We start from the raw sequence: 18,856 nt of genomic DNA, 5'->3' as shown, positions 1-18,856 counted from the left end.
AATGGACTGGAACTTAAAATTTAGCACATGACATTCCCATCCCACCATCAGCAGAGGCACATGGAACATGATACACCAATCAGCCATAACATTAACACCACAAAACATTAATACATTAATATTGATTATCTGTTAAAATAAAAGTTTTGTCTCTACAGTATGTTGATCAGAACTCACTCTTTTTATATGATATCTTAATGTTTCATACATTGAAGGACCCGAAACCAGTCTCGGGAAAAATCTGTATGTCTGTATGTCTGTCCAGTCTGATTTTGTCACAGCTTTACGCAAAACTGGCTAAACAGAATTGAAGAAAACTTTGCCAGTCCTTCGGTATTTGCCTAAGTTAAATATCTGTGCCAGGTTTAATCTGTGCTATTAAAGAAATTTAAATGTTGAGTAGAAGGGAAGTTATGAGCAGTTTTGTGCCAGATTATAACCTGGCATCCAGTGCTTTTTTTTGGACAAATACTGTATAGTGCTTTTTCCTTGATTAGGGCGTGTCTATATGCTTCACTTAGAAGATCTAATCAATGTGATAGTTTACTGTGTATAGACAGAGTATGCGAAAGACACAGACATGACTGTAATGCTCCTACAATGCTGGCACAATCCTGAATACACCTACAACAGCATGACTCATTATGGCTTACTCCAAAAAATGGGACGTACACTATGAAAACTGAACTTGCACCTTTAATTAAATCAAAATGTTAAGCCGAAGGGAAGTTATGAGAAGTTATGTGCTAGTTACTGATATTTTAAGCTTTCGTCTTATAACTATTTCAACAAACTCTTTTTGCGTCAACGACTAGTCTAGTCAATTATATACTACTGTAGTAAACTCACCATGATAGAAAGACACTCAGTGCACCAGAGCTTACTGCACACAGATCCCCGTGACAAAGTGATCAAGGCCACCAATATGTACACATAAGTTTGGAATACAATGGTATACAGTACAGACGGAGCTAGAAACAAATCATCCTGAGCTTTACACATTCCTAATATTCTTGGAACTTTTCTAATGTGGTGTGAATGTTGTTTTTTTGTGGTACATTCTTTCACAAGAAAAAGAAAAAAATACATGCATTAAGACATTTGCTAACAACAAATGATCTAATAGGGAAGCTTACCCTTGCTTTGTACATGTATATCATTTATACCAGCTCGCTCTCCTGCTAAGATCATCATGGACCAACCAAAATACATCTAAACGTTTTACACCACATGGGTGCATGATTAAACTCTTCCGGTGGAAGGATTACATCATTTAACCCCTGCGCTTATCTGATGTGTAGCTGCTCAGCAAACATCATCAGGTATTAATGAAAATGCATAACCCACACTGCTCAGTTTCCTGATGAGCAAACACCCTTGCATAGAACATGAATTGATTCATGGGAATTCATTCAACCTGAGAATAATAATAATAATAATAATAATAAAAAGAATAGACCATAGATAAGAGCAATCATGTTTATGTGAGAAAGAAATGTCTCTGACCTTATCTTGCATTAGTGGATGTAGATTTTGTGCTCGTTGTCTCTGTATCTGCAGAGTAGTGCATTTGTCTAAAACTGGTGAGAGAATATGAAGACCAAGAATGTGGAGAGGTGATGAGACAGGCAGGGAAAAGAGAGGTGAGAGAATAGAAAATGTTGTGAAGAAAATGAGCAGAAAGAGAGAGAAAGTGAGAGAGAGAAAACCAGGACAGGGAGAATGGGAACTAGAGTAGACACACAAGAGACTGGATAGAGACAAGAATAAAAGACAAAGACCGGGCAGAGAAGGACATGCTCATAAGGGCATGGGTGGAGAAAGCTGGAGGTGAAAGCTGATGTCACCCACAATCACAAACCGTGGGTTTGATTTCCATTTACGGACCTCAGTGAGCTGCCAATCAACACATTCTCCCTTTTCTGGTGTTGATTTATTCTCTCAAATTTTATCCACAGAGATTTTCTACATATTTCTTCACACACAACATCACACTGACATGTCCTATAAGCAGCTCCCAGACATGCAGGGTGTATGTGGGTGTTTATGTATGTAAGTATCGAGCTGCAGAGCTGAACAGTTGAATGCTTGTGGTTCGACGCTTTGGTTTTCCAGCATTAATGAGCTGGCAATAGGTAATGAGCTTCCATGTATTTGCCCTTAATCATCAGGGCAGAGCTGGTACACTCGCCGCTTCGACTGCAGCTCTCTGATGGCGTTGTGTGCTTGACTGAGCAGCAACACGGACGGATCGATCCCTTAACAATCCTGTGGGCTGTGCTCTCTCACACCTCAGCACTTAATCACAGCAGGTTTTCACGCACGTACGCGTGCACGCACAAACTCACAAACACACTCGTCTTCCTATCCTAGTGAGGACCTTCAGTAAATAAGGCAGATAATTTACCCCAAGTTTAACCTCAATAATCATAAAAAAAAACCTGTATATATAATGATATAATGATGAAGTTTTTTTTTGCTATGACCAGTCAAATGTCCCTACAAGATCGAGTCCATCAGAAGTTTTTACCCCACCAAGATATAAATATATATATAAAAAAAAACACATATAGACTGACGTCCAGATAATACGCTCTAGCTCACCTACTGTGTGTGCGTGTAAGCATCACCCAGTTTCATTTATTTGCTGTTCACTCTCATGACAATGGGGTTTTATAAGTTTTGTACCTAACCCACTTTATATTATATTTTTGAGTGTTACGGTTCCCTTTTCTGACATTTTAATCAAATGGTGCACACACAGCCTTAATTCCCTGCTGAATATGTTTTTTTTTTTTGTTTTGTTTTTCCACTTAAGATAAACAATCATTTTGCTAACAGCATTTGTTATTTAAAAATAAATAAATAAATAAAAATCCTTCGCTTCCCTTGCAAAGTGTTACACGGGAAACATTAAATATGAAGGATTACATAACATGACTCCTCCTGTTATGGTCGAGGTTGAACACACTCTGCAAATGCACTTTCAGCCTGGATCATGCCGTGCTCGCTGGAGGAAGGATGGTTTTCAATGGTCTTGTTTTTTAGAGGACACCAGACTAGCTGAGCCTTTTAGCTTTCTGGCCAACAAACCTTGAGAGCATTCATCTTAACTCAGCCCTAAACAAACAGAGTTTTTATTCCACTGCTGTGACAGGCATTCAGGTAAATCCTGAATAGACACTCAAGGCAGCACATTGTTACTCTGCTGTGATCTTGGCTACAGTTTAAATGAATTTGGCTGGCAGGTTTCTTAAAGATTCCAGTCATTTCACAGACCATGACACGCACGAGAGAGAAAAGATACAAACACCTTCATAATAACATATAAGTCATAAATCCACTAGACCTTTAGTAGTACCTGCAAATTTGGTGTAAAGATTTGTGTGTGTAATTGATCGCTTTTGAAATTCAGGTTACTTTACACATTTGCAAATCTCTCTACAAGGCTATGCTGAATCAAGAGCTTTTAATTACAAATAAGTTCAATATACTGTAGACCTTCACCATCCCAAGGGAAAATTGAATTTTACTCCATTTAAACCATACTCCATGTAAACTACAGTATACCCCTTTACAACCCTTTTATAATATAATTAGTGCTGTCAATCAATTAAAAAAATTTATCTAGTTAATCACAATCACAGCCTGTGATTAATCAAAGATTTACTTGTTTTATAACCGTGCAATGTTGGAATAAAGAAATGCATGACAAACTGGTTAAAAGAAACAGATTATCCAGTTTTATAATCTCAAACAAATATTAAAATAAAAATGTTTAAATCAATTTCCTTAAATGGGGAGTGGCAACCCATCAACAGCGAGACTCGAACCCGGATCACTAGATCTGAAAATCAACAAACTAGAATTTTAGCCACCTGAGACACCACTCCCATGTCTTACATTTTATAAATTTTGCAAAAAATTTAACATTAACCACTTCTAACATTACAAAAAACAAAGCTGGACGTTTTTTACTTAGATTAAGTTTTTTTTTTTTTTTAATATATAACTCTGGGATATTGTTCCATGTTTATTTATTTTTTATTTAGTAGTAGAAATTATATTAAGTTCATGACTGTTAAACTCCATTGTACCTTGTTGTTGCAGAAAAAACTGAAATCTGAAATTTCTGGGCCATTTTAGTGAAATTATTCTCTATACCATGATTAAAACAGCACTACGGGGTACTTTGCATTTTGTTTGTTCGAAATTGTGTTTCAGTAAATATACCGCTCAAAAAAAATAAAGGGAACACTTAGTCCCGATTTGACTTGAACCATGCATACACATATGAGAGGCGTTCAAGTCAAACTGGGAGTAAGTGTTCCCTTAATTTTTTTTGAGCAGTATATAAAACCAAGTGGCACGGTGGTGTAGTGGTTAGCACAGTCGCCTTGTACCTCCAGGGTCCGGGTTTGATTTCCGCCTCACGATTGTGTGCATGGAGTTTGCTTGTTCTCCTCGTGCTTGGTGGGGTTCTTCTTGGTACTCGGGTTTCCTTCCACAGTCCAAAGACGTGCAGATTAGTCTAATTGGTGTTCCCAAAAAGTGTAGTGTGTGAATGATTGCGTGAGTGTGTGTGTTTGCCCTGCGATGTATTGCCCTATTGATTCTGTGTTTCTGGATTGTGTCTGTAATATTTTTTCATATTTGACAAAGTTATTTCATTTATATCATAAACAGCTAGTCTGAATTACATCTCAAGTTGGTAGATCAGTTTTTGTTCCTAATGTTTCCTTTACGTATAGCAATACGAACACATTATTGTACGTATAATAGATTTATTACAAGTCAAGATACTGTATTGTGTTGTATGTGAGGCTTTATTCCAGATGTGGCTCTTCATCACAGACAAATAAATTCTGCAGGATCGCGCAATTTATTTTTCTTTACAAAACCAAGTTATGTGAATGTTGTCTTCTGTTTAATAATCCTGAATTAGAATACAAAGTTTCTTTGCTTTTTTTTCCGCTATCTACTGTAGATTGGCTTCACGGCCTTGTGGTTCATGGAACACTGTCTCCTAGTGGACACTCTGATATTACAATCAATTATGAACACTTCACCTTATGCGAGTGTCCACGCATGACCCCCTGACGTGCTCACAGATATGCGCTTGTAGGAGCATAATCAGCCCTAAGCCGGTATCCACTTAGTCATGTCTCTACAGACCCCTGTGGTTTCCAGCACAGCATGCCTTCGCTCTCTTATCCTCACTATTATCAGGCTCATACACTCATTAACCACCACAGGGAGGAGAGCCTGTGTGTGTGTGTGTGTGTGTGTGTGTGTGTGTGTTAGACTGTTTGAAGGTGACTGTTTATCCAAGAAAAAGAGAATCTATGATGTGTGTGTGTGTGCGCGTGTGTGTGTGTGTGTGTGTGTCTAAGGCATGTCTACTGATTGTTTGCTGTTTGTGTCCTCCTTCGCCCCGTTACTCTGGCTTCTGGGTGCATTAGATATGCTCAGTATAGACAGCTCTTGCAGAGTTAAATACTTGTTCCCAAAATCTATCTTCTCTTATCTTCTGGTGTGTGTTTTTTTTATAACAACAACAGCTGATAGCTCTCACACCATCTTCCTTGGATGTCTAGGATGGATTCAGATTTGGTTTAAACCATTATATATCCTGAGTGAGGGGCACAAAACATGACAGACAATAATGTTACAATTTCAACAACATGAAAATGGACTTCTTAAAGGAAATGCATTGTTTGACTCTTACAGTGTCTTCGTCGTTCCTGCACTACCAGTGGGCACACTAGCTTGAGTGTATCTATTTTTCATTGTCTTAAAGACTTTTTGATAAACACGTAGCACTGAAATGGATTTTGTACGATGAAGCAGTGAAGCAACCCCAGTGTATTAAAACTACTGAGTGAAAAATATGTTTTTGTATTAAAATGACACCTTTTCTGCAAACGAGGCATTTTTATTTAGAAAAAAATTCATTTGGAGAAATAGACATAGGCTCTGGGAAATCACCAGCTACATTCATGAGAAATATCACATCCAGGCAGAAACAAAAAATAGAGATAAAGTGGTCAAGACCAGTTATGAACTGAAGTGATGGTGCTGAGTTTGAGGAACTGTCAGAGCCAGAAATCATAGACTCTGCAGATAGTGTTGGCATTTCTGCCTCTATTTTTCCGCCAATGTTTTCAGGGGTGTAGAAGGAGGAAGGAATGAAGAAATGAATCCAGTCAGTTTAGATTATGCCCAGTGTAGGTTTAAATCCAAATAGAGAAAGTTATCTAGACAATTGGAGTCTCATTTTGGTGTACCTCACCATTTGAGGGTACCTCAGCAGGTTCAGAGAAATGATTTTTGTTTGTTAAGACACACAGCGACCTACAGTATGAATAATTCAATCATAAAAAACTGACTAACTTAAGGCAGGAACCAGTGAGAAACAGGTGCAGATGATGACAGATGATCAGACTGGTGATTAGTATACTGGTGATGCTGAATGCTGAGTGGTTGCAACAGACAGGAGGGGAAATGAGGTCGCTGCAGAGGTTGTTACTTACAGTCGACAACTGTTTTTTTTTTAATGATATCTTTAGTCACAGTAAAATATTTCTTTCAATTTTCCAATTTTTATTTACATACTTTCGTACATTTATGCATATTACAGCACATTGATTTTTCTATTCACATATCGCATACTTCAGAGCACAGGGTCAGTCATGATACAGGGCCCCTGAAACAGAGAGGGTTCATCATTTATAGGGCACATATTAAAAAACTTGGAAACTCAAACTTTCACTACCAAACTTCTTTTCCATTTGGGGTGCTAAAATGTTTATTGTTGTCATTCTGTATGTTGCAAATCAAGGTCAGTTAAGTTAGTATGTATGGTTCCTGTCTATGGCAGAATTTTTCTATAATTTTTCTATTTTCTATAATTTGTCTATAAATTGGGAAATTTGAATGTTTTTTTGTGTTTATAATATATATATAAACACAAAAAAACACAAAAAAACATTCAAATTTCCCCAAACACCTACAGTATTTTCTACAAACATGTGTTTGTTCTCGAGGTACTGATACTGGAACCTGTAAGTAAACACATTTGGTTCTTTACCCAGTTCATCCAGTTCAGGGGACGCATGGTGCCAGGGCTTGAACCCCTAATCAACCGAGGTATACCCATACTCCTGTTCATTTGATGAAATCCTGTCATGTTTGCCATTTTATTTATTTCCTTTTATTTAAAAAAATGAACAAATCCCTAGGAAATACATTTGAAGTTACATGTATGTTTAAAAATAGAACCCAGTTTCAAGCTCCTTCACCTTGGTGTATAACTGAATGCTGTAACTCAATGTCAACTTGTTTCTAATTTACATTTCATGGTTACTAGTAAGCATTCCTATCAATCATTTATGTGCCTGCTTACTCAAGTCTTAAAGCAAAAAGTAGAGACATTTCTGGCGCTGTGAAATGTCGGAAATTATTTAACATCTTGTCAGTTTTAAATGTCTTCGGCCCTCCAAAACTGGAGTCTGACATCTTTGATCAATCATATAGCGATTTAGGACAACCCGAACTGAAGTTTGAGCAGAAAGTGTAAAAAAAAAAAAAAAAAGAAGTGTAATCTCTAAGCCCCACTGCCACTCGCACCGTCCGATCTAACAAATACATTGCTCATGTCAATTCAATTTACAGCCTTTCTGTCAGCTGCTGTCAGCAGCCTCTTCCTATCACTACATAGTGAGCTACTCCCAAATAATCCAAACACATCGCTGTCTTTCTGAATTTCTAATTAGGCTACCATGTTGCATTTCTGAGCAAAAACGTGAATACTGATGTCAGCAACATGCTTGTCTCCACAGCGTCACGCCACCGTCACTTCTCCATCACTTCCCTGTCACCCTCTTCGCAGCTCTGTAATCAGATCCATCGCCTGTCGAGGTGATTAAATTGAGTGAAGCGTGTAGTGTCAAGGTGTTTCGGTGTGTTTTCCCACATTTGAACTCACATCCTCTCTGACTCAAAAGCTGATTATTTTTTAATAACAGCACATTTAATGCAGCAGTGTAATTAAATAGCAGCGTAATAAGTTCTAAACACAAACAACCCAGATTTAGAGAAAAGAAATGATGAGAATCTGATAATGCATGTTTAAGCTTTAGCGATAGTGTGTTATTTCAGGCCCCTTAGGGAAAAACTTATAAGCAAGTGGAAAATGACAGGTTCCTTTTCAGTACTCACAAGAAGATGCCCTGGGAGAGCATGTTGAGGTAGAGATAGAAAGAGGGAGAGAGACAGAAAGAGAGAGAGATAAAATAAGCGTGACCTGGTCTGTTCTTTGATCCCTGTCCGCCTTCAACCACCGATCAGTGCTTAAGAAACAGATACATGTAACTGACACACATTTCTTTCTGCCCTTTCATCACTCCTTTGGATTGCTTACCATCTTATTTACACCGCACCTTTCTTTTTCCTTTCTGCATGCTTCTGTGTTCATAAGCAAAGCATTCAAAGTGTCCACTTTAAAGGAGATCATTTTAGATTTGGAATAAAAATCGGAGACGAGGACTAGCAAGGTCCATTGTATGGCAACATTAATAAAAATAACATAATGAACAGGTTTATTCTTATATTTGCTAATGCTAGAGACATTGATACATTTATCAAAAGACATCATACATCATAATGTTTAAACAGTATACACTGTATTTCCATGTAGGTGACTTAGTGGTTAGCACTGTCGCCTTAGACCTCTAGGATTTGGGTTTGATTTTTACCTTGGGTCTGTGTGCATGAGTGCTGAGTTTTATTGTGCTTGATGGGTTTCCTTTGGGTATTCTGGTTTCCTCCCAAAGTCTAAAGACATACAGAATAGACTAATTGACGTTCTCAAATGAATGTTGACTGGAATTCCTAACACAGTTTAAATACAATAACATGAGTTTATATATAATGGTAATCACCATTGGCCTCCACCGTCCTTAGTTGGACTACAGACGTTCCTAGATGGATGTATGGATGGCGTTCCATATAATGTTGTGTAAAATTCGTAACACAAGTCAGTTCCTGTTATCACATGTATATTATCAGAATAAACAGAAATATTAAAATTTTCAAACTTGTCCTTAAAAAAAAAAAATCTTCACCAGTCATTTTCATTAAACCCTTACCAACAGCACATTTTAAAGCATATTTACTAATCTTCTGACCAACCAGATTCCAGTGCAAAACCAGAAGCTTTTAAAAGATTATAAAAACCACTCATGTCATGTTATAGGATGCTCTGGAAGTGCTGGCTGAGAACTACGAGTTCATTGAGAGTGTAGGTCCGTGCCTGGGCTTCCGAAGAGCTGCATCCGTGCTGAAGAGTCTTCCTGCACCACTTCGCAGCATCAACGATGTTGAAGGAGTTCCCTGCCTAGGATCGGAAACCATGGCTGTTATACAGGTGTGGGATTAAAAAGTCTTTTTAGTTTTTTCAGTGACCTACAGTGTCCTGTGGCCCATCTGCTCATAGGTGACCATGAAGTAACATGTGGCACATATTTATAACATTTAATCCTGGTTTGATTGAATTTATATGTACAGTGCATATATGTAATTGTTAGTAGTATAATAGAATTGTTTAAAAACTGCTTAAAAAGCATTAAGTATTAAATTGGAAAAAGAAACAGTACACACTTTAGGTTCTGGTTTTACTTTAATATTGTAATAACAAATAATAACTATGATAATAATAACAACAAAATCTAAGCATTTTTGATGACAATTAGTTGGAGAAACATTGTTTTAGAGAATGATAGGGATTCTGCATCATCGTCATCATCATCATCATCAATCTCTGATCATCAGTACTGAGAAACATTAATGCTTTGGATAAAATGCTGATTATTGTATGTCAAAGAGGCAGAAATTATTGTATTTTTACTCATTTTAATATATATTTATGCATTTATTAATTTATACTTCACATTATATATTTATACAGTATACAATGTAATATTATACATGTTTCACAATTTAAAATTGAAACAGTTTAACAATTCAGTTTGACATTAAAAACTAGAATAGCTGCTACACAATTCAAAACACAGTTGGCTAGGTCAATAGTTTTACTACTAATACACAAATAAAATGTGGGCACTTTCAAAAACTACTTCTATTTTCAGTTCGTCTTTGCAATATTTTGGCAACACTGTTGGATCAATATGAATATCAATAAACTAACACACATGTCATAGTATATGTCGAGCACTTTTTTACAGCTTCCAGCTGCAGCAAAAAAAGGATCAATTTACTGATCAGATCTGGGGTCAGTATAATAGCAGTTTTCTCAGCTTTTGGCTCTACAGAGCTGCTGAACATCAGATAACCAATAAAACTTTGTTGGGAATTTTACACAAGTTTCTCAATAGCATTAGCTTGGAAATTGTTTACACATACACGTAGGAAACAAGCCCAAATCAATCTGAAACAATGTCAGAAAATGTAAGTACGATGTGTTTGCATGTGTGTAGATGATTACATGATACAAAGTTAAGTCCAGAATTACATTTAAAATATCAGATTTTTGTTTTACTTTTTTATTTAAAACAAAAATAAACATAAGGTTCAGAATTTTTTTTTATCTTTAATACAAAGAACATAAATATTAAATATCTTAAATATATAATATTTAACATTTTAAAGTATTTCTAGGTCTCTGTTGAAATGCAAGCTAGTTTTTTATACTGATCATGTTAACTGCTTTGTACAAAAGGTCAAACTGTCCTCTTGTCTAATGTTTTCTACTGAAGCTTGTGTTCAGATGACACTTTGATGGATTTTCTAAAATTGTTCATGCATACGAAGTTAATGTTCAATATAATGAATATTTATATAGGCTACAAGTTCCTGCATTATTTCCCGGCCCCAATTTAATGTAATGTGTGATATTGACCATGTTGCCTGCATTGTAAAAATGCCAAATCTTCCCCATTGAAGCATGTGTGTGGTCAGAAGACGATGGGGAGTTCATGCCAGCTCAAGCATGTGTTTTCATTAAAGTAAGAACAACATACAAAAATAACTCTAAAATCCATGGGAATATTTTACAGATTCAACTTTTTTTCACAGTTTGTTGTCACAATATAATTTGTAAGGAACATTGTGGTAATAATATAATAATATTTTAATAAATTTGAAATAAATGCGGGAGACTAATGATCTCAGGCCAATGGATCCCATTGGATTCAAAGTATAAGCACATTCCATCAGCATTTTGTTCATTTATTTAATTATTGACTTATTTTTTTTTTTTATTTTGTATTTTTCATGTTGTGTTGCAGGATATCTTTGAATGTGGATCTTCCTCAAAAGTTGAAGAAGTATTAACAGATGAAAAATATCAAACTTTGAAGGTTAGTTACTGAGAAGTAAAGGTAATATTTTCTTTGGAAAGAAAGGAAAGACTGTATTTATTGACATTTTGCAAGATGGCAGGAGATTGAGGCACACTCTCATTCTGTACAGTTCAAAGGAGAAGCTAAAGTAAAAGATTTTCAACTTCTCACTGACAAGAATTGATTTTCATGGATTTTCTCTGCTATTTCAAATAGTTCTTACATACTTTCTCACCATGACTCAGTTAATCAGTGAGTCTACTGCATACTACAGTAATCTCTATAAATAATACATTTGATCAAACTGATCAGTACCCGACACCATGAGGTATTAAAAGGTATAAAAATATTGCTGGTTAAGCAGCAAAATTCTTATAAAGCATCTTATATAGCATGGCCGGTCATTTCTCAGGCTGTATAAATTGTTATATTTATGTTCATGATAGATTTTCACCAGTGTGTTTGGAGTTGGACCCAAGACAGCAGAGAAGTGGTATCGCAGAGGCCTGCGTAGCCTGGAGCAGATCATCTCTGATTCCAGCATCCACTTAAACAGGATGCAAATAGCAGGTAGCACATTTACATTCATTATTTTAAGGAAAAAATATTCAAAAATGTAAATGCTAGGATTTCAGTTCTGGTGATACTGTATTTATGTTGAATTTATTTGTTTCCTATATTTTTGGGTTGGCGTCTTATTTATTTTATGTTTTTTTTTTTTTTTGTAACTGTGTGTTTTAAAAAATGCTGTACATTTTGATCCAAGGGGACGGCAATCTTTTCTATTAACAACCCTTAAATAGCAAAGTTTTGTGCTTTCTTTCTATCCTCATCAGTCAAATCATTTTTGTTTTTATTTTATGTACTGTAATAAATGGGTACTATGACTGTCGAAGGGCACAGGGGCGAAGCTGTCAGCTATAGCCACTGGGGTCAGGAGACGATAAATGACCCTCCTTTCTGGCCTGTGTCATGAGTGTTTGTGAAAACATGTACAGTCTCCTTCCAAAATATCACACCAACTCATATTCATCATTTCATGTCAAACCCAAAATGTCTTCAGTGTATAGCAAAAAACAAAGGGATTGGCTTTGCTGTTGTAATACTTTTGTCAGGGTAGGTATGCAGTACTGTAGCTTTATGTGTTACGGCTTACCAGTTGTCTTAAAGTAAAAGGAGTGCAGGAGATTAGTCTGAAGCTTAATAAGACCCAAGGGGGGGGGGGGGGGGTGTTCAGAGTACCAGCATGCAAAGTAATTATCAGCATATTAAAAATGGAACTTTTGTGCATCAAATTCAGAGAAAATACAGCATAAAAAATGTATCTCATAAATTGATGCGACTTCTTAAGGAGACATACTGTAGACCAGTGGCGGCTACTCTAAGACTACAAGGGAAGCTCCTCTTGCTCTACTATGTCAGAAAATAAATGCTCATATATGCACTGTCGTATTTATATTGGTTTTAATAAAAGTGAGCTAGAACTCGTTCAACTTCATGACTAGCTCGTTCAGAATCAGGTATTTATTGTAGATTGTTTGACGCGATTTTCTTGTCATACAGTTCCGTGCAGCACAGCGCGTTAAACCTTCCTGAAGCCCAGCTACACTGGAGCTCTATGGGCAGCACAGATGAGCTTTTTTTCACTGCAGAAAAGCTGGACGGTAATTGGATAAATGCACCAAAATCGTCACTTCCAGGGAAGCTCATCTTCTCCGGGAGTAAATGAAGCAGTGGGCGGGAAAAATAAATGTATTATAGCGTTCTTGACTTTGCTCCTTGTTTCAGCATTGTAAAGTTAGTTCATTCATATAATTAAAGTAGCAAAACCATTTAGTAGTCTTCCTTACGAGGAGAGACTCAGGATTAAATGGCAGGGCAGACCAATGCCCGAGATTGATCTGGTTCAAAAATCTGAAAAAAATAACAGGTCTTTTCAGCTGTCCTGGTATGACAAGGTGAACTGGCTGACTGGAAGTGCTGTGACAGAAAATTTACTGTTGGCCATGCCTTTTGACGAAACCTTCTTAGGGAATGGGATGTGTTTGGTCAAACGTGGGTTTTGGGGATCTGGGTAACTTTGACAGGGCATAAAAAAGGCATAAAAAGTGCAAAGAACATAATGAATTTTATGATGAAGGCCTAATATATGCCTCCCCTGTTTCAAAAGCTAACAGCCGCCACTGCTGTAGACACACCAAGGAATGCAGAGACGAACGTATCAAGTGCTAATCCCAAACAGGTGAACACAATGGGTACCAGACCAATGACATGAAAGAACCAAAATCAAAATAAAGACACACGGAGAATTAATAACATGTATGTGCAACACCCACTGTGCTAAGATTCACACTAAGAATGGACGTTCATGACACTAATATATTTCCAATAACTAAGAGGCGGGTTCAGACACCAGGTACAAATCTCACTGGTACAAACTCTTACATAAGGTCTAATAGAAAGATACATTTATTACATAGTTTCACTTAGCAATATTGCGTGAGGCAAGATTCTGCAATATTTCTACTGTTTACCTATTATTTTTTGCTTTAGCAATTCTGAAATGATGCCAAATTACTTTAGCAAAAGTAAGTCCTGCAACCATGTCAGACAAGTGATGAATGTCTCCATCAAAGTGCCATTCATCATTTGGCTGTCACTGTGTTAATACCAGCTTTGCCATGTCTCTGATTCTCTGCAGGCTGTAGTCTTTGTTCCCGCTTCGTTAAGTTGCCCAAAGCTGTACTGTGTGACTTAATTTCCTTTGCAGCTCTCATCTGCAGCAGTGGGTGCCCCCCCCCCCCCCCCCTTCCTCTGAAACACTTCGCCTCATCTCTTGATGGAATGTGAACAACGCGCTGTATTAAGAAGCTTCACTGACAGGCCACTGGCTGGCTATAGACATGTTTCACTGACAGACCTGGCACCACATGGGGTTCTCACAGATACAGATGGCTGTGGGTAGATGAGACAGCGAGAGAGGAGCAAAATGCCAAGGCTTTGCAGCACTCTCCCAGAAACACAATGAGAACGCTCCGTCATCACTCAGGCAGCTAAAAAGGCCAGCTGCCCAAAGGCCAGACTCACTTCCATTATGATGCTTTTCAGAGTGATGATCTGATCGTGTTATGGCAGTTATAAAAATGTTAAAATGCCTGACCTGTTACAAACAGGTGGTAAGTTTCGACACTAAATTCTAATTTGGATTTCTAATGGTGGGTTGTGTTGTTAATTGCTGATTGTTATGAAAATCTGTTGTAAGGTGAAAGTTTAATTAGGCTCAGGTTTTCACTGCCACTACACAACTGATTTTTAATAGGCAGCTGGGGGTAATTTTTTTTTTTTCCCCATGCACACACACACATGCAGACACTCATTTGCAACCTGCTGGCCTATAAACAAGCTTGTTCCTAAACAGTTATGCAGATTGAGTTAAGGAACTTTCCAGGAAATATACAGCATGCCTCAGGTGTGTTGCACAGCACAATATATTGGTTGTTTGCTTAAATAAATCAGAATTTCTCCATCTCGTTTTTTTTTTTTTAAAGCTGTGAGAGCATGCAGAATTTCTGATGGAAATGAAATTAACTTTGGACATACACTGTACAATGAGACTTCCGCTGTTAAAGTCATGACAGTACAGCTTTATACAGTACCTACTGCATGACACACTGAATGTCAATAATAATTCAGGTAAATGTGACATTCAGTACATTTTGAGGGACAATTAAGCAAAGACCTTGTGTATTAATGAAAAAAAAATGGTGGCATTTCAACTCCAATTAATTTGAAAACGTGCATTATACAGTAATGAAACGCGTGCTACTACTGTATATACAGCGAATTTGCTGCTAGCTGTGTGGAGTAGATTTAGGTCTACAGAGCGGGTAGAGAAAGAAAGAGAGTGCATTAGTAGGGAGGCATAAGTGGGTACAGATGATAGCTTGGATTAACTGTTCTTGGCTATAATAGAGGTTAACAGCACCAAGACATTTTCTTCCATCACAAAAAATAAAAGCACTTAACGACCAGCTGGAGGAAATGAAAATTACTGGGCCTCACCCATAAACTACAATAGACTCAACTTTTGTCTGTGATGCCGCCATGTGCAGGCTTGAAAAGGATTGTAGTGCTAATAGGAGATACATAATTAAGATAATTGCATTCACTAAATGCTTTAGATTTGGAATTAAGAAAATGCACGGAGGAGTTAAACAGCTCAATTAGCGTTATATCTCTTACGGAAATTAAGCGACGCGTTGATAATCGGATACACGCCTTAAGTTGTGCCAATCAGAATAATTTTCCACACTTTGATTCTGTTGACGTTCATGCACTACATACAGTATGCTACAAATAACACTCGCATAAGGGCTCTCCCATTGTTTTCCACCCATTGTTTTGAGATAGCTGCTAATTTAATTGTAGAGTTAAAGAGTACAGTTGTTATTTAATTGCTTAATTACATTTTTTTTTGTTTTTAGGATTCAAGTATTATGAGGACATCTCAAAGCCAGTAAGCAAAGCGGAGGCTGAGGCGGTGGGCCAGATTATAGAGGAGATCGCCGGCTGTTTCTGTCCGGATGTCACCATCACTGTGACTGGGGGCTTCCGCAGGTAAGTTAAGCAACCTGTCAACTTACTTTACATAATTTTATATTAATACTTGCATTGTCAGTATGGATGTTAACTACAGTATGCATTGATGGAAAAGCAAGAAACGTGCATTTTAAATGAAATATTAAACAAATAAGACTGGAGGTAAGCACAAACAATAACAACAACACTACAGTTATGATTACGGAGTGAAGTTTCTGAAAACACATCTCAGACTTTGATGTTCATTTTTCAACATTGGCACTGTTTGTCATTTTAAACGCATTCAATACAAATACATTTGTGTACAAGTTATAGAATGGTACAAGGGCATTATTAAACACATATAGCATTAAAATTAAAGTTGTATAAATGATAACCTTAAAAAAAACATAGTAAAGGTATGACAAATGCACATTGTCTACACACATTATGATTTCATAGCTTCAGTTTTGGATCTTATTGTCACATTACAGTATGTTGGGCCCACAATTCTGACAGCACATGCAATAACAGAAGAAACTTAACTGTTTAACCTTTATGTTTTCTTCCACTGTTGGTAAAAAAAAAAGTAAATTTTTAGTTTATTTTATAAAAATTAGGATGTGTTGTAATTGTTTATTGTTATAGTTTATAGGCTTGCAGCCACTTTATGTTGGTGATCTTCAGTTTGTAAAATTGAGGAATTTGCAGTGATTAAATTATTAATGTACTGTACTTTATTTTGCTCAGAATTCTTTCCCCTCATTACCCTGATGAACAAAACTAATATCCCTGCATAATAATAAATTAGCAAGAAATGATTATTTAAATCTTTACATTTTCCACATGTATGTATCATTTATAATTATCAACGCTATTCAACTTCATTTTTCTAACTTGTTAGGATGTAACATATTGCAATTGTCAGAAAATGAATAAAAATGTGCTTTGGCCATTAGTATTTTCTATACCCTGGACAGCTCGGTAAGCCCAGTCTGAATGCAGAACCATTTTCTGATGAAACTTTGGCCAGAAAGTGAAAGAAATAGATTATTTTAAACACGGAACCAAAATAAATGTAAAATATAAATCAGTTGTTAAATCAGATGTAGTGTTTGTTAGTGTAAGATGACTTCTGTGTGGCATTTCTTGGTGTGTGATGACTGTGTGTGTAGTGTTTGTTAGGGTCAGTGTAACATTTGTTAGTGTATGTGTGGTGTTTGTTGGTGTATGATGACTGGTGTGAAAAGTTATTGGTGTATGATGACCGGTGCATAGCATTTATTAGTGTATAATTGGTGTGTAACGTTTATTTGTGTATAATGATTGGTCTGTAACATTCGTTGGTGTATGATGACTGTTGCGTATTGTTTTCTTTTTTGATGATGGGTGTGTAGCGTTTGTTGGTGTATAATGACTTGTGTGTATTGTTTTTATGCGATGACTGGTGTGTAGTGTTTGTCGGTGTATGTTGAGTGGTGTGTAGTGTTTGTCGGTGTATGTTGAGTGGTGTGTAGTGTTTGTTGGTGGATGATGACAAGTGTGTAGTGTTTATATGTGCATGATGACAGGTGTGTGAAATTTGTTGATCTGTAATGACTAGTGTATATTTTTCTATCGGTGTGTGATGACTTGTGTAGCATTTGTTGGTGTATCATAAGTTGTCTTTAGTGTTTGTTGGTGTAGGATCACTGTTGCGTAACATTTGTTAGTGTGTGATGACTGGTCTGTATTGTTTTTTTGGTATATGATGACTGCGGTGTATCATTTGTTGTAAGATGATTACTGATGTGTTTTGATTGTTGGTATGGTGCCTGGTGTGTAGTGTGTAGTGTTTGTTGGTGTGTTGATTGGTGTGTAGTGTTTGTTGGTGTTTGATGACTGGTGTGTAGAATCAGTTAGAGTATGAGAACTGGTGTGTAGTGTTTGTTGGTGTTTGATGACTGGTGTGTATCATTTGTTCATAAAAAAAGTCCTTACTAATTTAGGAAACATTCATAGGTGTTAGTATTCATGGATGTAATGTTGATTTGTTGAGTTATAGAGATGGGAGGTTTGTTACAGTGGACCATGTGTAATGCGAACGATGATGCTGTGTCTTTTTTGTGCAGTGCAGGTGCACAAGCATGCAGCGCAGAGAAACAAATCTGTATTCCAATGAAAAAAAAAAAAAATGAATCGGTCTGGGACATTCCACTGTATAGCTTTCTGCTCACACACATTTGGATTCGATTAAATCTGGCTTTATTGGAGCTTGTCTTCGGTGGATTTTAGATACATTTGCTTAGGACAAGGGAATAAGAAAATAGATTTATAAGTATTGAGAGAATACTCAAGTCAAAGTATAAAGTATTACAGACGGGTACATCCTGGCCACAGGGCACACACACACAAACATACATATACATCATTTAAAACCTTTTCATATATTATAGATTATAAAGGTTACCTTGACACAAAGTTAAAAGCTTCTACAATTGTCCTTGTCTGAACATGATTTTAATATATTTATTAACGCTTTTTAATGTTTGTATAAAACATTTATTGTTAACCTTATCTAATCTAATGTAGTTCAGTGGGGACGTTGCTATCCGCATGCAGCTACATAATTTTTTAGGTGTACAGTATGTTAAACTGAGTAAAGTAATGTAATTCTGCTGCATGCTGATAGCAGCTGGTACTTATCAGCTAGATAACATCAGATAATGTTTGGAACGATTTCTTTTTAAACAATGTATTTAAACTGCAGTAAAACAGATGAATTTGTAAATCAAATTTTTTTAAGAACAAATGATGCTGACAACACTGTTTACATACAATATTAAAGAACTTCTGCTTTGTTAGCTTTTATAAGCAGCACTGTGTCTAAGCTGGTCAGACAACAGAGTGATGTACTGTATTAGGGGCATATATACCTA

General features: G+C 36.6%; 1 protein-coding gene across 1 annotated transcript in view; it reads left to right on the top strand.

Moving 5' to 3' along the window:
- Nucleotides 1–18,856, top strand: part of dntt (deoxynucleotidyltransferase, terminal) — a 143,182-nt gene that overhangs the window by 22,682 nt on the left and 101,644 nt on the right. Inside the window, exons 4-7 of the mRNA XM_053502878.1 lie at nt 9,257–9,427; nt 11,307–11,378; nt 11,807–11,930; nt 15,845–15,977. Of these exons, the coding sequence (XP_053358853.1) occupies nt 9,257–9,427; nt 11,307–11,378; nt 11,807–11,930; nt 15,845–15,977 (500 nt within the window). The remainder of the gene's footprint in view (nt 1–9,256; nt 9,428–11,306; nt 11,379–11,806; nt 11,931–15,844; nt 15,978–18,856) is intronic.

The sequence above is a fragment of the Clarias gariepinus genome, chromosome 8 (genome assembly GCF_024256425.1).
Source record: "Clarias gariepinus isolate MV-2021 ecotype Netherlands chromosome 8, CGAR_prim_01v2, whole genome shotgun sequence".
In the NCBI taxonomy this organism is placed as follows: Eukaryota; Metazoa; Chordata; class Actinopteri; order Siluriformes; family Clariidae; genus Clarias; species Clarias gariepinus.
The sequence above is the reverse complement of the archived record's forward strand: the minus strand, read 5'-3'. Positions and strand labels throughout refer to the sequence as shown.